Raw genomic sequence first — 18,732 nt, 5'->3', positions numbered from 1 at the left:
AAGCTTTGACTGGACTTAAGCAGTAAGAATGAGCTGTTCTTTATCATATTAATTTCAGTTGACTCATGTCACTTCACCTCCCAAAACCAATGATGGTTGGTTAAGATTATATCCAAACCAGTCATAAGTTACCAATGAATCAGTAACAGAATATTTTGGGCTGGTAGACAAAACCATCTCTTGCTCCATATTTAGTTAGCTTGGATCCTCTTGTGGTTCAACAATATTTTACAGAAACAAAACATTCTCAACTTCAGGCATTGTCCAGTTTCCTTAATAAAACTTTTAGCGCAAGGAGGGCAAAGTGTTTAGCCAATTTACAGCTTCCTTCCTCTTAGAGCAGCTAACAGACATATGTCTTGCATACTCTGTGTTCAAGACTTTCCACTGTCATTTATTTTTATCTGGTAGATGTTGTGATATTAAAAGCATGGTAGGCAGCAGATAAATCATGATATCAACTCCTTGTCATGCTAATCCTCTCTGCTTTTCCAACTGGGAGAAGAAAAGATTGAAGTATTTAGGTATGGAAGTCATGCTAAGGAACATATCCTTCTTGGTTGGAGTATGTTCTATTTTTCTCAGGTAAACTTGTAATTTGGTTGAAATATTGCTGTTGAGAAGCACTATGGTATAGCTTTTAGACAAATTAGTGGTAAGGAACAACATTTAGAAAAACCTTGAAAAATGTACCTCTGCCTTAGCAGTGTCAGTTTGCTGTAGAAACATTAATGTATCATATCTATTTTGTGTTTTGATGGATATGTTAACAATGCTGTCATTGTTTCTACATGTCTGACAGCTACATCAAAGAAGTATCTGAAAACTGAGGTGTTCCTAAAACTAAAAACCCCACAACTAAATAAAACACTCTGCTAAACTGTCATAGAAAATCCAAGTAATCCGTGCTCGGCAATAAATAAGCCCAAAAGAACTAAAGTGAAAGTCAAGTCTGTGGCCTTGTTCAGAGCCTGATCTTGTGGCTTTGGCACTTACTTAATGTTTTGCTATTATATTGCATTTTTGATTCATGGTTTATGAAATGCTTTACAAAGGCAAGTAATAATAGTCTGATTTTTTTGGGGGGTGAGGACTGAAGAAGCACCAAGAGATAAAATGGCTTGTCTGTGATTTAGTCTGTTCATTGTAGGTAGAAAGGGTAGAGTCCTGGCTCCAAATATTGCCTTATTTTTTAGGTAGACCCGGTCCTTTTAAGGAAGGAACGTTGCAGGTATATACCTCTTGCAAACTAAATGTATTATTGTTCTCCTCTATTCTTCTAAGCTCAGAAGTGGAGGAGAACTGTGTGAGACCTTGAATTCAGGTCTTGCCCTGAAAGACCTAAAAACCCAATCAGTACCACACTGTTTTTCAAAACTTGAGAGAATTAATGGCGTGCAGAGCCAAAACAGCTCAGCCCATGCTTTTGCCTTGGAACACCATCCTAGATCCCATTAAAAATGACCTTCAGCAAAGATTTTTTTTTAATGGAAACAAAGAAGGTCATAATTTAGTTTACAAAACATCCTCAAATGTTTTTAACAAGAAAATCCACATGCCAGTTTTGAAGGATTCATACCGTTTCTCTTGCTGTGTCCTTACTTTGTTAATGAGCCGGGCCTTTTTCAGCCATGACTAAATCTTTTTGTAGGAAAGAACATTTGGAAGGATGACGCATGTGGTTAAAAAACAAGAATGAGTTTCTGGAGTCTTGGGTTTAATTCCCAGCATTGCCACAGACTTCCTCTGTGACTTTGGACAAGCCACCGCATCTCTGTGACTAAATTCACTGGCTGTAAACTGATGCTAGTGCAATTTCTCTTCTTTAGAGGCAAGTTGTGAGGAGAACGTATATTTAGGTATCAACTGCAGCTGCAGAGGACTTAAATGTTTAGCTTTCCAAAACACATGAATCCGAAAGAATTATTTAAAGGTGTGGCCATTTTCTATGGACTGTCTGGATAATGGGAAAATGCCACAAAGTAATTGGAGTCATTTGTGCCAGCAGTCTGTGGTCCTTTGGCATCCCTTTCTGTCAGGCAGCTTTGCAGCCGAATGTATTTCCCTACCTGGGAGCCTGACTCCAAGCCAGTGACAGCAAACCCATGGCAGACGTGTCGGAGTCGGCCAGCGGTGCTGCTCCGAGTAAGCTGTGGCTGGAGCTGTGCTGTAGATGGCAATAGTGATGGACCTCAGGGGACTTTTGTCGGTCAGGAAGGCCTGGCCCTCCTGAGGTGCTGTAAGAGGTGGCTAGGGTAGGTGTCATCCAGAAGGTCAAGTGGCAGATAGATGGTGCAACGACAGAAGAGTAACTTAGCCCAGGTATCAACGACAGTCTGTGCTAGATCTGATGGGGGACAAATTTTTTTATGACCCCAGGCATGCATCTTAAGTAGAAGGCAGCTTCTCCAGGCATACTGAATTCACATAAAACCTTTGCTCTTCTGCTTTCTGAACAGATAAACAGCGAGTTACGTTTGCCAAGGACCCTGAAAAATTCCCTTGTTCATCTAGTCCAAGCCATATTCATGGCTGAATACGTTTAGACTGACATTTGTCGTATTTATCCAGATTGCTTTTTAATGTGGTCAAGCACCCACCGAGAGCATCAGCAGCCTGTGGTGGGCAGCTTTTAATTCTGCTTAGGTGCTTGGCCAGCCTCTCCCTCCAGGGAAGGGAGGAGAGTGAGCGATTGCCCTTTGGCCGCTCACCTAATGCTCCTTTTCCTCAGCCCAAGGGGAGGTGAGAAGACCTCAGCATGGCATCTACTCTCCCTCCTCTCTGTGAGACAGAGGGCAGGGAGCAAAGATTAAGCTTTTTTTTAAAAATGGCTTCGCTGTTTCTTTTCTTCCTCCCATGCTGATGAAATTTGGTCGAAATTAGCCATCTCGCTGCCGGCTTTCCAGGCCACTACACACAACAGAGAAACAAAGCTGTGGCTTACGGTTGCTCTGCTTGAGCTCACAAGAACCAAAATGTGATTTGCAAGAGCCAGGTCCCGGAATCCAAGAACGACAACAATTTGTACACAGGGGAGGAAGAGGATGTGGAATTGGTGGGATGGGTTAGAAGGGGATGGGCTTTGTTAAATATTCTTCCAAATGCTATAATCTGTGCAAAAACTGTATCAGGGAGCTATTTTCCACAATGAAATAGGAAAATATTTCATAGGTGCCACCCCTGTCCATATTGTTGTTCAGTTCCACTGCATATAAACAATATCTGTAACATGGAATAATTGTATGCTTCTGACAAAAATAACCTGTAAGGGTAAGATTCTCTGACTTTCCTAGTATGACTAGAAGCCACAAATATAAAATATTGCATCAGAGACTTTGGAGTCCAGAAATCTTCACTCTTGGGTTATAGAAATATGATGTTCAGATAAGTCCTTGGTAAGAGCTGGAACTTGCTGGGCCTTAATTCTTCCACTTTACAGGGGTGTGAGAAAGTCTGATTAAAATGAAATACCTGTTCTTTAGAGCTCTGTTGTTTTATTTTGTTTTGTTTTTTAATCTCTTGTATTTTCAAAGTACTTGGAAGAGTTTTCTTATAACTAATATAGAGTGTCTAGGTTTCCTTAAGTGTGTAAGAATTGGTTCTCATGGCATCCCATTTAAAAAAAAAAAATCTCAAAAAATTCTGATATAGGTGATTTTTATCAAAGGATCCTAATCAACTGATATTATCTTCTGTGTCTTCTCAGCTCCACTGTGTTTAGAAACAGCATTGTTTTTTTTTTTACTTCTGGAGTACAACAGTCTCTTCTATTATTCTTGATTCTTCATCCACAATACACTGTGTGTGACTGTCATTACAGCTGCTTTGGGGATTTTTTTGGTGCAGCGCCTACTACGGTGAGGGTCTTTGCTCACTGAACTCAAATGGAAACTCTGCAAATTCCCCTCCATCAGGTTTCTCATCCCTAACAATTCCTTCTGCTATCAAGAAATCTCACATAAAGGTCCACGGTGGAAAGGGACTAATGGGTTGTACTGCTAGTATGACAATTCTTTAATGTTCTCTGGTATTGCTGGGTGATCTTTTACGACAGATTTAAAAGCTACTGGCCAAGTGGTGTGTAGAAGGCAAAGAACAGCAAGGGAAATGTATTCTGCTACAAAGCAAGCAGAAGCCACTTAAAATGTGACACAGAACTTGGAAAAATTCTTTTTTATTCTGGTAAATTGCCTGTTTTGGATCATGGTTTATTGACCCCTCCCACCCACTTCTAGATACACACAAAATTTTGTTTTTCATATTCAAGGGTTTTTCTTTTGCAAAAGTCCTCATAATAATTAGAAATAAATGGCTTCCTAATGACCTTTTTCCTTGGAAAACAATGGTTTAAATTAAAGGAAAAATGTTTTTGCCCAACATACAAACAAACATACAAGAGTTCCATAAAACCCCAAAGTTGGGAGGAAGTAGAACTGCCAGTGGTTTGAGAAAACCACAGCCAGGTTCTTGTGTCCCTATGAAAAGTATTTTTTTCTCATTAGACTGGCTTGTTAAACCCTTGTATATTCCAAATGTGTACTATTTAACTGTTTGCTTTTAGCGTGATTTCTCCTTTTAAAGATGACAGTATTTAAACCTAGCAACATCTTGTTTTAAGATCAACAGTTTAACAAGAGCAAAATCTGCCTCCCAGACTCAGCTGCCTGCCTTCCTTCCAAAATACTTTGTTCTGAAGAAGCTGATGGCAGTGATAAATGTAAGAGAGTTAGAGCTCTGCAGTTATTGTCAGCAAGTTAGCTTTATGGTTTGGGGATTAGACCTTTGATGTCTTATCAAGTTTCTGTCCTGCGTGAATCAGTTGCTTACTTGATTTAAATTATAAAAAGAAATGCCCTGTTGTGATATTGTCTCATACTGTGTCTTCGTCATTTGAGATGCCCTCCGTGTTCTTTAGTTCCCTGGGAAGAGAAGGCAACCAGCCATATGGAGAGTGGCCAGTTGCCTGCTGATCGTGATAGGCATTAATAGAGTTGCATAGAAACTCAGATATAGAAAAGCCCTGTTCAGCTGAGCCGTTCTGTCCCCCCACAAAGGGAGATTGTTCCCTACAAGTCTGTAACACAACATCCAGTGCTGTTTTGCTTCAGCATTTGAGGGGGTCCCCCTATTCCTCTAATAAATTCTTTCCTTTTCACCGAGGTAAGACCTTCTTATGAAGTTGTCTTTTTGAGATCCCCCAGTGGAATCGCTGCTGGACTGGTATGGAGAGCTGGTGGCTGCCTGGGTGTGTGGTGGAAAGAGAGCAGAGGTGAGCTAGGGAGGAGGTCTCCCTTTCGTGATTCCAGGGAACAAGGCGGATAGCAATACCTTACCCTGGAGGTGACTGTTTGAGACCATCTAGAGGCTAATTTTCAGGCTTTCCTGTGTCCTATGCACTGTACCAGTGGATGAGGAGGTTTCTGGCCTTTGTGACAGAGGTTCAACCTCATGCTTCTTATTTTCAGTTATAGGTCATTGCTCTTAGTTTTATTGTTTTAAGCTACCTCAGACACTTTAAGGGTGTGTGTTGATATTCTTTAATCCTAAAATAAACCCCTCAAATATAGAAATGTTGATCTGGCTTAGATTTTATTTGCATTTTAAAATAGCTTTTCAACATTTTAGAAGCCAAAATATTTTTCATGTGAGCAGCCTTTGAACAAGATTAAAAAGTAAAACGTGTCTATTTTCCCAAATTGTAGCTGTGGTTATTAAAGACACCAACCAGGCAGATTAGCTGTGTGTGAGGGAACTGGCTAACGGGATGGTTGTGCTAGCCCACTTGTATTCTGAAAGTTGGGTCAGTACTCATGAAAAGCTTAAGTAAACTAGAGGATAATTCAATACATAGACAATGCATCCCACTGTTTCTCTGTTTATTTTCTCCCTGTGTGACTTCTGGCAACTGAGAAGAAACACTATAAATGACAGCAACCCGCCAAAGAAAAGATTATGAATAACAATACCACAAGAATGAAGGGCATAAAGTTACCAGTGACTTGGGAAAAATGCAGCACACTGGACACATGACACATCTAGAAACTAGTGGATTGCAGTGCATGCAGAACAGAATGCCTTCAGATTAGAAACCCTTGCAATGTGTGTTTCAGTACAAATTTATGGTAGATTGCTTTGTCTCTGGTAACCCAAGGTCTGTTCATCTGTACCTGTGTTACCTTTGCTGGTAATACTCTGAAATCAAGAGAAGTAATGCTGCTGGACACAGAGAAAGAAAACTATATGTTGACTGAAGAAATAAAAAGGCTGAGATCTCTCTAATGAGCAGTTGTACATACATACCAAGGACATCGCCTTCCTGATAAGAGTTGTGTTTTTCTTTACCGCATTTTTAACAGTGCTGCTTTCAGCACTGTACTTAAGACTATCATGCTTTTCATCCCAATCTACAGTTCAATTTTCAGGCAACACATACAGCAAGCTGATACTGTAAGTTTGGATACCATTTAACTTTTTTTGGTGGTGCAAAATGAAAGAAACCAGCTGTTTATGTTAAACTGGAGTTCAAAGTAACTGTAATAATCACAGGAAGGTTTTTTTGATCCCTGAAAAGCCAGGTAAACTATTTTTTTGGAAGAAAAGAAAAAAGTTGCAGTCTATTTGTCCTTGCTGTGATGCACTTATATTACTTCTAAATATCAGCCATATTAAATGTGTGGATTGTTTTCATCTATAGTGAATACACGAGACTCGGTTTGCAGAAATGAGTGGTTATGTCAAATATGGAAGACCCCTAATCATGGAAGGGGATGAATGTAGTCAGATAATGGGCATTTTAGTGTCACTGACAGCGTTTGTCCTGTCTTGAAAATTAAGACCATAAGTTCATTTTTCACTCTGTGGGGTCAATTCCAACAAATCGTTCATACATTGTTTCTGATGCTTAATCTTTGCAGCTTCTGGCATGACTCATTTGAAGTGAGTGCTTTATGCTTCCAAAGATTATACTGTAGGAATATTCAGATGAATCGGTGAAAGGTCCTTCTGAAAGGGTAGTTCACCAGGGCTGAGTGCTACTCAACAGGAGCCCAAACCTGCTTCTATTAAGTCTGTCTATTTACCTTGGTAAGGATAGAACCAGATCCTAGAATTGCGCTATTCAAGAGAATAGCCCTTCAGAAGGTATGATTGCACTACCTTGAAGTTTCTTTTCAAGGCAAAGCCAAATGGAGAGGGGAAAAAAAGGAAGATTTGGACCCCTTGTTCTTGTAGTGTTTCCTGGTATACTATACTCGGAATGCTTAAAGAGCACAGAATGCTCTTTTGCTGTAACTTCCCCTACACCTCCAGAAACCAAAGCAATTCAGTTACTTTTTGATCAAAACTATAATAAATAGAACTGGCACTCTTGAGCCTCTTACAGGGTCCATTTCCTTCCCACCTCCAAACCCTTCTCTAAATTGGTTGTGGTTCCTCTGCCTCTTAAGTCCCCCAAATAATTCATCCATAGCAGATTAAAAATACTGAAATACTGTCGAGGCACTAGATCACCTGAAATCTCTTTAACTTAGTGAGCTGTTGGGAGAAACTTTTTTTTTGTGATATGGTAATGATGAAATTTGGGATTGCATGTGTAATAAATTGATGTCCATACTTTCTTCAAAGCAGGAAAGAACATGCCACTCAGTTTGCTTCAATTTCAGTTCAGTCCTTCGTAGTTTACATGGTTGCACAACTGAGATGTTTTGCCTTTTTTAGTCACTCGTGAAGCAGCAGTAAAAATAAGTGACGAATGTGCTGACATTCAGCCTCTCTATTCTTCCATCAATACAGCAAAGTAGAGCTCACTTAAAAAAACCACCTGTTAATGCAATAAACATTTAAAAAATAACATGCCAAAGCAAAACATATCAATCAAAGCACAACTCTGTTTAATAGTAAAATTTCTGTGCTGGTGTAACAAGATGATACTGTAGTTTTGGCAGTGAGTCTCCAAGAGCCCCACTGCACTCTGGGCACTGAGGGAGTAAAGCACAACACTGCCCTAGCTGAGAGGTAAGTTGGAGCTGACTTTGGGTACTGACCCAAGAGCGATTTTAAAAAAAAAAAAAAAAAAAAAAAAAAAAAAAAAAAAAAAACAAAACAACCAACCAAAAAAACCCCCACACCCAAACACCACCACCACAACAAACCCCAACAACCCCAAACCCCACCTTCCCACTCAGTGAAATTGCACAATGTAGCTGTTTCTTTCAACCATCCTTGCTAAAGTTTACATGGAAGAGGTCTGATGTTGTAAGCTACACATGAAGAGTTTTAGGAAATATAATGAGGCAAAGAGGGGGGTGGAGGGGGATCTGTGTTCAGATATTCAACAAGGTCCTTTTCAATGACACTGTCTCAGCAGCATTGGAGACAGTTGTCCCTCCTGTGTGCCCCTGCAGATGCAGAGATACTCACTGGAGACCTTTGGTAAAGTTCTTTTTTGAAACCTAGAGCCCACGTCTATTTTAGTCATCTGGAACCTGGGACTTCAAATGCTTCTCCCCCTTTGTTTTTCTTTGACACTATGAGCTGAGTTAATCTCATAGGACTTCAACCATTTAGAGGAGAGCTAGTTGGTCAGACTCTCCAGTTCATAAAGTGGAAGGGACATTTCTAGGATGTGATCTATCTTATCCTAAGTCGGGTGAATCTTATCCTAAAGGTGCCAATTTCTAGTTTCGCTAGTCTATGCAGCTAGCTCCACGTTATGAAATCATGATCATGGCTTGCTGCCCTGGAGAGTGCTGGAGTACTAATTTTTTTGTGTGAACAGGGATAAATGAACTTTCAAGAACAAGTGTTTGGTTTTAGATGTCTGAGAGAACCTCATTCAAATCAGTAGTCTGCTCACTTGTCTGGTAGTGGTGGTTATAATGGGAAGATTCAGATTTACACCAAGAACCTTTACAATTGAAAAGAGACACAGAAACATTTTGATGAAGTTCTTTGTAGTAAGTGCAAATAGCATTGCCCACTATAATGGCAGGAGTGGGCACATTCTAGCTCATCAGAATAGGATTTGATTAGTCCTGTGTGTGATGGCTTTCTGTGTAAATTCTTCCACGCAGGCTTAGCTTTAATGGTGATGTCCTGTATGTCTGGACAAAGAAGGAGGTCACAGTTTGAAGTAGGCAGCTCTGGGCTTGTCCTGGAAGAGTGGTGAAGGACTGTGTTGCTTCAGTGGGACAGCACAAGGTGAACTGATCTGTTAAAGATAAGTACAGCAGTTATACAGAGTTGTCATTTTGAAGGTATCTTCTGGTATTGTCCTCAATAACTCAAAGAATAAGGATAAGGAGAACTTGGGTTTTCCATACATTTCAGTGCTAGGGTTGAATGCTTTTCCATGGCATTGGGGTGAGGGTAGAGTTTGTTCTGTAAATGTACCTTCTGCTTCATTCCTTGGCAGAAGAGTGATGAAATAGTGAAAAAATGAGTGGTGTTTTAATAGAGCAGATTAACTGAGACAGACTAGCTGGTTAGAGTACTCTCTAAGGTAGACTGTAGCATGTTGATATTTAAACATCATTGCCTTTGAAATATACATGGGAATACGACTTTACATATTATAGCCTGCCTGTGTGGATATATATGCACACACAGATATACACATGCATATGTATCACTATTTTGTAACTCATTTTCCCGTTGTAGACGAGCCCGGAGGGAACAAAATTTTCCTAGCTTGGCGATTTCCACATCTGCCCTTCAGGCAGCTATCAGACAGAAACAGGATGGCTACATAAATCACTGTAAATCAGCACATTTTTCAACAGCACAAAGCCCTAAGCACAGAGCCACTTTAGAGTGCGCTGCGCCATAGTTTGTTCGCAGACCTCCCATGCCAGCAGCGGGGAAGTCAGACTGTTCTATTCAACATCTTACAGTAACCAGATGCAGGATAAAGAAATTGCCTTTCAAAGCTGTAGTCTGCAGTAGGCTTTTCCAAGCAAAACAGTGATGTCTAGCATCCATCTTTTCTGCTTGTTTTCCAGACCTTTTGGGCCCTCAGCCCCCCAAGATGAGGTGTTACTCTCCTGTTTTGAAAGCAAGCTTGAGATTCATTTTAGATTCTGAAGCAGTAGTTTTCACTTGGTCAGAGGGAAAGTCTGTATAGCAGTTATAAGGGGTCCCCAAAAAGTAACAGAATAGAAACCTGTTGTCAGTATGTCTAAATACCTAGTGTCAGGGGAGGGTATATAGGTCCAGTGGAAATTGAAGGGGTCTATAAATTGAAGAAAGGTTGAAAACCTCAGAACAATCCAAATCCATGAACCTGAAGGTCTTTCTTTTTCCTAGTGCACAGACTCTAACTGATCTCACAGAAGAGGATGGAGTTTCACAGCCAGAAAAGCAGCAGCTTCTGGGTCTCCAGCTGTAGTAGGAAAACTTACATTAGGGCAAAGTAAAAATAGGTTTAGCATAGTTATGAGTTATGTTTTGTGTGCAGCCTGTTTGTATTAAGGATGTCTCTACAGGACTGCAAGTAAACTTTCTTAGAGATAAGCTGTCCCAAATTAAAAAAAAAAAAAAGTTGGTGAACACTCCCCTGCCTTGCTCAGATCAATCAGACAGTGGCCTCTGACCAAAGACAATCCACAGCTGTGCACTATATTGTGAAATGTTTAAAAGGCTGTGAGCCAGATTCAATAACTAATCTTTACGCCTCAGCCTAAGTACATCTGTCATCAGCTTTTCCTCCAATGGAGAGAGATGTCTGCGCTCCCCATGACCACACTGTACCAGTGGTCTCGACTCTTCTGCTTTCTTGCACTGGCAATTTAGCTTGTAGATGTTTCCAGTTGTTGACTCTCTTGCCATGCAGCATTTTTCTCCCGGTGTAATCTGTGATCTGCTTAGGTGGAAAAAGAGTTGCTCTTGCACTACGGAGGGTGGGATCACAGGTTTGTGTGTTGGAAATGCCCACGTGTGTGTGTGACTCGGTTCCACCTGAAGACCTCCTCAGCCCTAGAAGTGATGCGATGGCAGAACGTGGACCAGAGGGAATGACGCTGAACCCCTGCATAAGAGTGGATAGCCTAAGGTGAAGAGAAGATGTGTTATGCCATAGCAGTGAACAAGTTTATGGACATGTTATCTTGATAAATGGTTTAATAGCACAGTAAAGAAACCATTGGATTCCTACTCTTGAGGTACTGGAAAAACTTTCTCATAGACTGCAACATGTTCCTTGTGGTTGAGGAAATAAGCATCCTGACCGTCCACAGCCCAGATGTGGGACCAGTGATGAAAACAAAGATGAAAGATAAAGTGTAGCAGACTACTACATACTGTGACAATTCTAGTTTTACCAAACTCCAGTAATAGACAGAGGAAAGATCACTGGGACTGCCAGCAGTATAGGGGGGCACATTTCAACCATTAAGAGCCTTTGGTGTCTGAGACAATGAAGGAAAATACTGGAATTCTGTGGTGCCTGAAACACATGACAGTAAATAATATTTTATCAATGCTTATATCTGTGAAGTGGGTACATGCAGTTTGTAGTGACTTTGGTTTTATTAACTGAGGTAAACTTAATCAATAATTTTTCTGATATAGTCCCATTATCATTCTTTCTTCTCAGAAATACTACATGGGAATTTAAAGCAGTGCCTAGTATAGAACAGTAGGCCCCTTGGAAATTGGGTGTTGTAAAGTATAATGCTTTGGAAAGACTGAAATAAATTGGAGACTTTAAAAATTTTTTGTGATATTAGAATGTAAAGTGGGAGATAAGTTAAAGCAACTCTAGTTGAGGAGTCATGCCTGTTAGTTTGTAGAATAAGCTCAAATTTGTAGTAGAAAACAATTTTCTGAAACGTGACTAGGCTGGTTTCTGTGCTATTAGGGGCAGGAACACCTCTCTATTAAAAGTGGTTTGCTTTTTAATAGGGTTTAACCATAATTGTCCAGTTTTTGCTGGTGGTTCAAAATAGTTCTACCTCAGGTTGGTCAACTATTGTTGGCTTAATCTCAGTTGCTATGAGCATTCAACAGGAATGCTGCTTCAAGCTTGTCTTTCAGTGAATTACATGTTTGTACAGTAACAGATTTGTTTGTTAAATGAACTTAAAGATAGAAAGAGATGAGCCGGTGTTCAGGGTGAGTTGCCTTCTGGTCCATCTAGAGCCATCTTTGTCTCTAAACTGTCCTATTTTAATCAAAAGGAATATTTTTACAGGAAAGTACAGCCCTAAGATGTGCGTCAGTGTGATCCCAGTTTTTGTGTCACTGACTCTGCTTGTTCCTGTTTAAACAAATAGCAAATCCCATGAGAAATCCCATAGTCCTTGCTTGTTCCAGCATTTCTATTGCTTTTGCCATAAATTTATCGATTGTTTTGGCATTCCTGCTCCATGTGAGCAAGCAATGCTGATTTGGACTTGTATCATCCTATGCTGCTGTAGTAAAGATGACAATGGAATATTTTCCAAATGTCAGTCACATACTTTCTATCTGGTTTTTGTAGGTACATTTGCTAGTCTCTCCTGTATGCTGTCTTTTCTTGCAGTTGCTTGCCTTTTTGTCCTTCCTGCTCTTAAATCCCTCAGTTACACTAGGTTGGTGGAAACTGTTTAAATGTGCAACCCAAATTCTCCAGTGAGGTTTGGCTAACCAACAAGCTATTCAAGTGGTTTTGTCTCCCGGGTATGTCTTCATCCTCTGCTTTTCCAGGTTGCTTGAATATCCTTGAACCCATAATTTACCCTAATCTCCTCTAAGGCTTTGAAATAATAAAATACTTAAATAGAACTCTTTGGATAAATGCCCTTTAAAATATAGCTTTATCAGTGAACTATCACGCTCTCAAGGGAGTGGATTTTGTTCCTTAGACGATTAAGGGATTTTCTGTCCACTGTGTTACTGTGGTTTGTCCACTGTGATCAGGCATACCCATCTTAACTCCTGCAACAACTCAAAACAGAAAAGATGAGGAAAGTCTGGGAGAAAAATGGGACAGAGGCTAGACTGTTGCTGTGTGTGATTTTTTTTTTTTCTTTTTCTTTTTTTCTGGTGCCTGGGTTCAGTTCCCTGATCTACCACATGATTTTCTGTGGGTCATGAAGCCTTCCTGTGCTTTTGAAAAATAATTCTCTGCTCAATGGGGATATTGCGGAGGATAAATTAAGGGTGGCAAAGTGCCTAGCCATTAGAGAGGGGTAGTCTTACACACAGAGAAAGGCTGTACTCAGATCCTTACTTCACAAAATAGGAAGAGGGAGATCACTTGACTTGCCATCACCAAATCCACAGGGGAAGTCTGAGGCAGAGCGGGGGACTGAATCCAATTTTTCTGCCAGAGGCCCCATGTGGTCCATTTTTCCTTGGAAAATCTTTTTCACAGAGTCCTGCACATGCCTCCCAGGAGAGAAAGGGAGACTTGGAGGACCTCCCTGAGGACCCCGCGCTGCAGCTCATCAGGGCACTGGGGCAGGCCCTGGAGACCAACAGAATCTGGAGAGTGGTCAGCATCATGGAAGCCTGTCTTCACTGTTGTTCGTTTTGCAGGTGAAGGGAGATGGCATCAGGTTTTCTCCCTTCCCACTTAGCTCAGCTAATTATTAATTTCTGTAAGCAAGAAGGATCTGCAAAACAGCACCGAAATGGGGGGAAAAGGAACATCTCTTCTCCACTTTTGGAGCTCTATAGTTAAATTCCAGGAAGAAAGGGTTTTGGGGATTGTGTGTAATTTGTGAATAATTTGCTTCTAAAGCTAATTATTGTTAAAAATGAAAAATTGCTCAGAAATGTCAGGAAAAGGAAGCTTTCCTTTTTATGTTACTGTGCCACTAAAATATAAAATTTCTGGTCAAAATCCTACCATATGACTATTATTTTAAAGTGATACCTTTGAGATTGTCTCTCCATTTTCAGGCATACTCTCCAGAAAGATGTCTGCATTTCTTCATGTTAAGTGATAGGAAATGCAAATAGACCACAGTTTAAGTATGAAGATTATGGAGATTTATGACTCTATACATTTTTTTGTGTAATAAAATGCAGGGAAACTATATGTAGCAAAGTTTTCTGATTTGTTTAGGTTGTACTACTCTTCACTGTTCAAATACTACTGTCCTCTTTTTTTTTCTTGACATTTTGCTCCTAGTAGTCTTAGTTTGTAATCTGAAGTTCAAAATTTTTTGTACTCAAGGTTTAAGATGATGAAGTAGCACCAATGAAACCAGTGCTTCAGCTGGATGAAGACCTTTTCTCAGGTGCCTCCTAATGCTTAGAAGAATGATTATCTCCTGGTAGCTATATTCCTTGCTTAGTTTTGTGCTTATTTAGAAACAGTAAAGGATAGACAAATTCATCTGAGGACTTACTGAGTTCACCTCCTCCCTAGTCCCTGCTTTTCAGGAGCTCAGAAGATAAAGTACTAGCTTTGGTTTTGGCTGTCTTTGTTTTTGGCAGGCATGCAGCAGCATCAGAACCAATGAGTTTTTTGGCAGCATGTTTCAGGGTGAGCAGCTCCTGCTTTTCACAGTGCCAAGGATGATGCCAAACTTATAAGCCTTGCCTGCAGTCTTGGGGGTGGAGGCATGAGCAGTTAGAACAGTTTCAGTGTGGCTTTGTGGCAGTCTAGAAAGGGGACCGTCTCTTGAAATTCATAATGGGAACAACCTAAATTATTTCTGTCAGCCTATCACCTCTCACTGTCTTCTGGAGGAGATGAGATGGAATTCCTGAGAAAGGGGGAATGTGTGGTGCAATGGGCAGAACCAACAGGGTTTGTGCAGCAGGGACTTTGCAGGGCTCTCCAGTGTGAGAGGAGGACATGAACTGCCCTGTGACAGTCCAGAAAAAAAATACTGTAGCCCATGAGTGACCCACACTGGTGCAAGGACAGCCCCCAGGGACTTGGCCTGTGGGCAACCCATGCTGGGGCAGGGACACCCCTGGGGGTTTGCAGTCATGGGCAACTCATGCCAGGGCTCAAAGCATGCTCAAAACAGCAGTCAGAAGTTTTTTGTGGTTGGTAACAAATAAAATTATTTGGCTCCAGAATGTTTTGCACATAGCCTGTTTCAGGTTTTGTCTTTTCTTCTCGTCCATGGTGGGGCACTTTAGAATGGCAGCTGAGCCTCATAGAATCATCATAGCATCATTTAGGTTGGAAAAGACCTTTAAGGTCATTGAGTCCAACCGTTAACCTAGCACTACCAAGTACAACACTAAACCATGTCCCTAAGCACCACATTCACATGTCTTTTAAATACCTCCAGGGATGATGACTCCACCACTTCCCTGGTCAGCCTGTTCCAGGGCTTGACAACCCTTTTGGTGAAGAAATTTTTCTTAATATCCAATCTAAACCTCCCCTGGTGCAACTTGAGGCCATTTCCTCTTGTCCTATTGCTTGTTACTTGGGAGAAGACACCAAGACTTCTTTCAGGTGGTTGTAGAGAGCGATAAGGTCTCCTCTCAGCCTCCTTTTCTCCAGGCTAAACAGCCCCAATTCCCTCAGCCACTCCTCACAGGACTTGTGCTCCAGGCCCCTCACCAGGTTCATTGCCCTTCTCTGGACATGCTGCAGCACCTCAATGTTCTTCTAGTGAGGAGCCCAAAACTGAACACAGTATTGGAGGTGCAGTCTCACCAGTGCTGGTACAGGGGGAATGATCACTTCCCTGCTCTTGCTGGCCACATTATTTCTGACACAAGCCAGGATGCTATTGGCCTTCTTGGCCACCTGGGCACACTGCTGGCTCCTGTTCAGCCGGCTGTCAACTAACATGCCCAGGTCTTTCTCTGCCGGGCAGCTTTCCAGCCACTCTTCCCCAAGCCTGTAGCGTTGCATGGGGTTGCCGTGAGCCAAGTGCAGGACTCCATTGTGCATGTTATAAGAATGGTCTCACTGGAAAAACTGCAAGCTTATAACATTTCCCTTTTCAATCTTGGCATGTATTTTTATAGGCAAGCATATGGACAAATACAAATATTTCTATAAAATGTGTCTGAAATTTCTGCTTTGTTGATAAGTCTTTAGATTTTGAATATGAGCATTGTGAGAATAAGTGATCTGTTGTGTTCATAAGGTGCTTCATAAGATTCTCCTATCTCGCTCATTTTCTCATCAGACCTCTTGCACTGAGGCCATTGGAGATATTATGGGTACAACTTTAGACGAGTATTGATGTTCATAATCCTGTTTGGATCTTAGAACAGCCTTTGCAGCTTGTTATTGTAGACTAGTTAGTACTTAGCTAATAAAATAGACAAGTTTCCATAGCTGTCTCATTTTTGTTGTGAAGAATATTTTTGCCATCATTGTTTTTGCTCTAAAGACTCCAAGCTGCTGTTCCCAGCTTCATAATGGTTGAAGGAGATTCAGAGATTTCCTAATTGTGATAGTGGATTTAGTGTATGGTACAGAAATGTTGCAATCGCTACCACTTCAAAGCAGCAGCTGAATAACCCCGGATATGATGAATCAGCTAGTCTTTGAATAGGCTAAAAAGGCAGACCTTGCTTTTCACTTTTGGGTAATATTTGTATGTCTTCCCTGGGGAAGGGGATCACAGAGCAGTTTTCTGCATGGGGAGAGCATTCCTACAGCATTAATTTATTTTTTCTAGTTTTTGAGAGTGGACCAAGACAAAGACAGAGAATGCAGCCTGGACTGTGCAGGTTCCCCTCAGAAATCACTTTGTGCATCTGATGGAAGAACTTTTCTGTCCCGGTGTGAATTTCAACGAGCAAAATGCAAAGACCCTCAGCTGGAAATAGCCTACCGGGGCAACTGCAAAGGTGAGCAAATCAAAGTTTCTCTTAACCATAATGAAAAATAATAGACTAAATAGTTTTTGAAAATGTCTTTATATTTAAGAGTCCTGTACTTGAAGGGGTTTCTAAAAGCAAGTAGGTTGAAATCCATCCTGTTAATTCTATAACAATATGCTACTTAAGGATAAATTAATCTTCATCCATCAGCAAAAGTATGACTCCTCCACCCATTTATGCTATAAGTCACTATTAAGGAAATTGCAAGGTTAGGTCCTTGTTCTGAAGGACCATATCATTGGCAGGCTCAAAGTAATTCTCAAGATGGTTATCTCCTGAGGTTTCTTGTCTACCGCAGTTTGGTATTTTGAGTTAGAGATGGTCAAATTCAGTCTTCTGTTTTCTAACTGCAATCATTTAGTCTGGGGGTGGGGGTAAGGGGGGAGGGGGGGGGGGAAGAAGGAAAAAAAAAAAAGTTTGTAATGCTTGGAGCCCTCACAGGCTACTTCTACCTACGTTATCCACTCTTTCCCTTCTGATCTCTGTTTAGAGAAACTGTGTAACATGCAACTGTAAGCACTTCAGTTCCAATACTTAGGAAGTATTCACAGTTAAATCTTTTCACTTTTATAGTAGCCGGGTGCTAGAGAACACAGTTCCTTACTGAAGTGTAGGATGATTCCCAACACAATGATCTTCTTTCTAAAATGTAAGAATAGCAGTGGTCATAAAGATTTACTTTCCCTTTCTCTCTGCCCAAAAGAGGGGAGCGGGGGGGGGGAAGGCAGAAAACCCCAGGGACCAACCACACTGATTCAACCTCTACGAGGCAATTTTCCACATCATCTCTCTCCATTAGCTCCAGCAAACCTCTGAAGCATCAAGACTGCTTCAAAGAGACATTCTGTCTCATCTTCTGCCTCAGTGAAATACTATGCTCATTCTTCAGCCCTTTCATAATAAGCCATTGTATTAGCTGATGGATCTATTTACTACTGCGAACAAGGATAACATAATGAAGCTACCTGAGCCAAAGCTTTTGTTACACTCAGGAACAGCAGAGAGAGTTATTGTGCACTTTGTATTTGTCCATTTTATACATTAAAGCGTTATACACTTTTATGGAAATCAGTTTCGAGTGTTTTTCTTTATTGTTTTTTCCTCTTACCATATTGACAATGTCATCTGCAAGAAATTTTTTTTATAAAATGCATTGAGAATTGCCTTACTGAAGTTGTCCTTAGCGATGCTGGCAAATTTTTCTCCAGTCAACAACTACAATTTGGAGAAGTGCTCACCTGCTGTTTGTTTATTAGTGAATAGTGTGTCAGTACAAATGTAGGCTTGGAATTAAACATCTCACGCAGCTTAAGTATTGCTCATAGCAAGTATACTTCACGCCCTCATCAATCAGCTGTTTTTAATCTTTCGATTAAATGAATGCAAACATCCCTCTAACGTGTAAATATTTTTTCCTTTGATTGGCAATGGGCATGATTGCCAATAATGTACTTGGTCAATAACAGCAAGAGACTAGTGCTCTTTTAAATTTTACATTTTCATAGTATTTCTTATTCCATCAAAGCAGTCTTAAGTTTTGAAGTGACCAGTGTCTTTATTCCTACCCACGGCTGCAATCATCAGAAATATTTCAAGCTGTAAAAACAAGTTTTAGAGAAGAAAAAGATGATTCATTGGCCTAGCTGCAGTTTCAGTTTTAGCATTGCTAGAGCTACTTTTGATAGTCCCATCAAAGATTCAACTGAAAGAGCTTAAGGAAGTCCTCAGATTAAGACCTCTTTTGAGCCAGTTGCTTTTGAGTGGTGAAATTTGTTGTTGCAGGTGATGCTTGACCAAAGAGCGGAGGGTTATTTTAGTAGGGCTAACCAAAAAGTGATGGTTCCATTTCAGCACAACTTTCAAGGTTTCAGAATTTGCTTTCATTCTGTGTTTCCTTCTGGAAGTGTTCACCTGTCCTCCTAAAAAACCAGACAACCCACC

The 18,732-nt window shown here is 40.7% G+C and overlaps 1 protein-coding gene across 4 annotated transcripts in view; it reads left to right on the top strand.

Moving 5' to 3' along the window:
• The window catches only part of SMOC2 (SPARC related modular calcium binding 2), a 150,157-nt gene that overhangs the window by 30,348 nt on the left and 101,077 nt on the right, over positions 1-18,732 (top strand). For all 4 annotated transcript variants that reach the window (XM_049831056.1, XM_049831055.1, XM_049831058.1 and 1 more), the window contains exon 2: positions 16,587-16,758. In XM_049831056.1, coding sequence (XP_049687013.1) covers positions 16,587-16,758 — 172 coding nt within the window. The remainder of the gene's footprint in view (positions 1-16,586; positions 16,759-18,732) is intronic.

Source organism: Accipiter gentilis, chromosome 28 (genome assembly GCF_929443795.1).
Source record: "Accipiter gentilis chromosome 28, bAccGen1.1, whole genome shotgun sequence".
Classification (NCBI taxonomy): domain Eukaryota; kingdom Metazoa; phylum Chordata; class Aves; order Accipitriformes; family Accipitridae; genus Astur; species Astur gentilis.
Note: the sequence above shows the minus strand (reverse complement) of the source record. Positions and strands in the feature narration are given on the sequence as shown.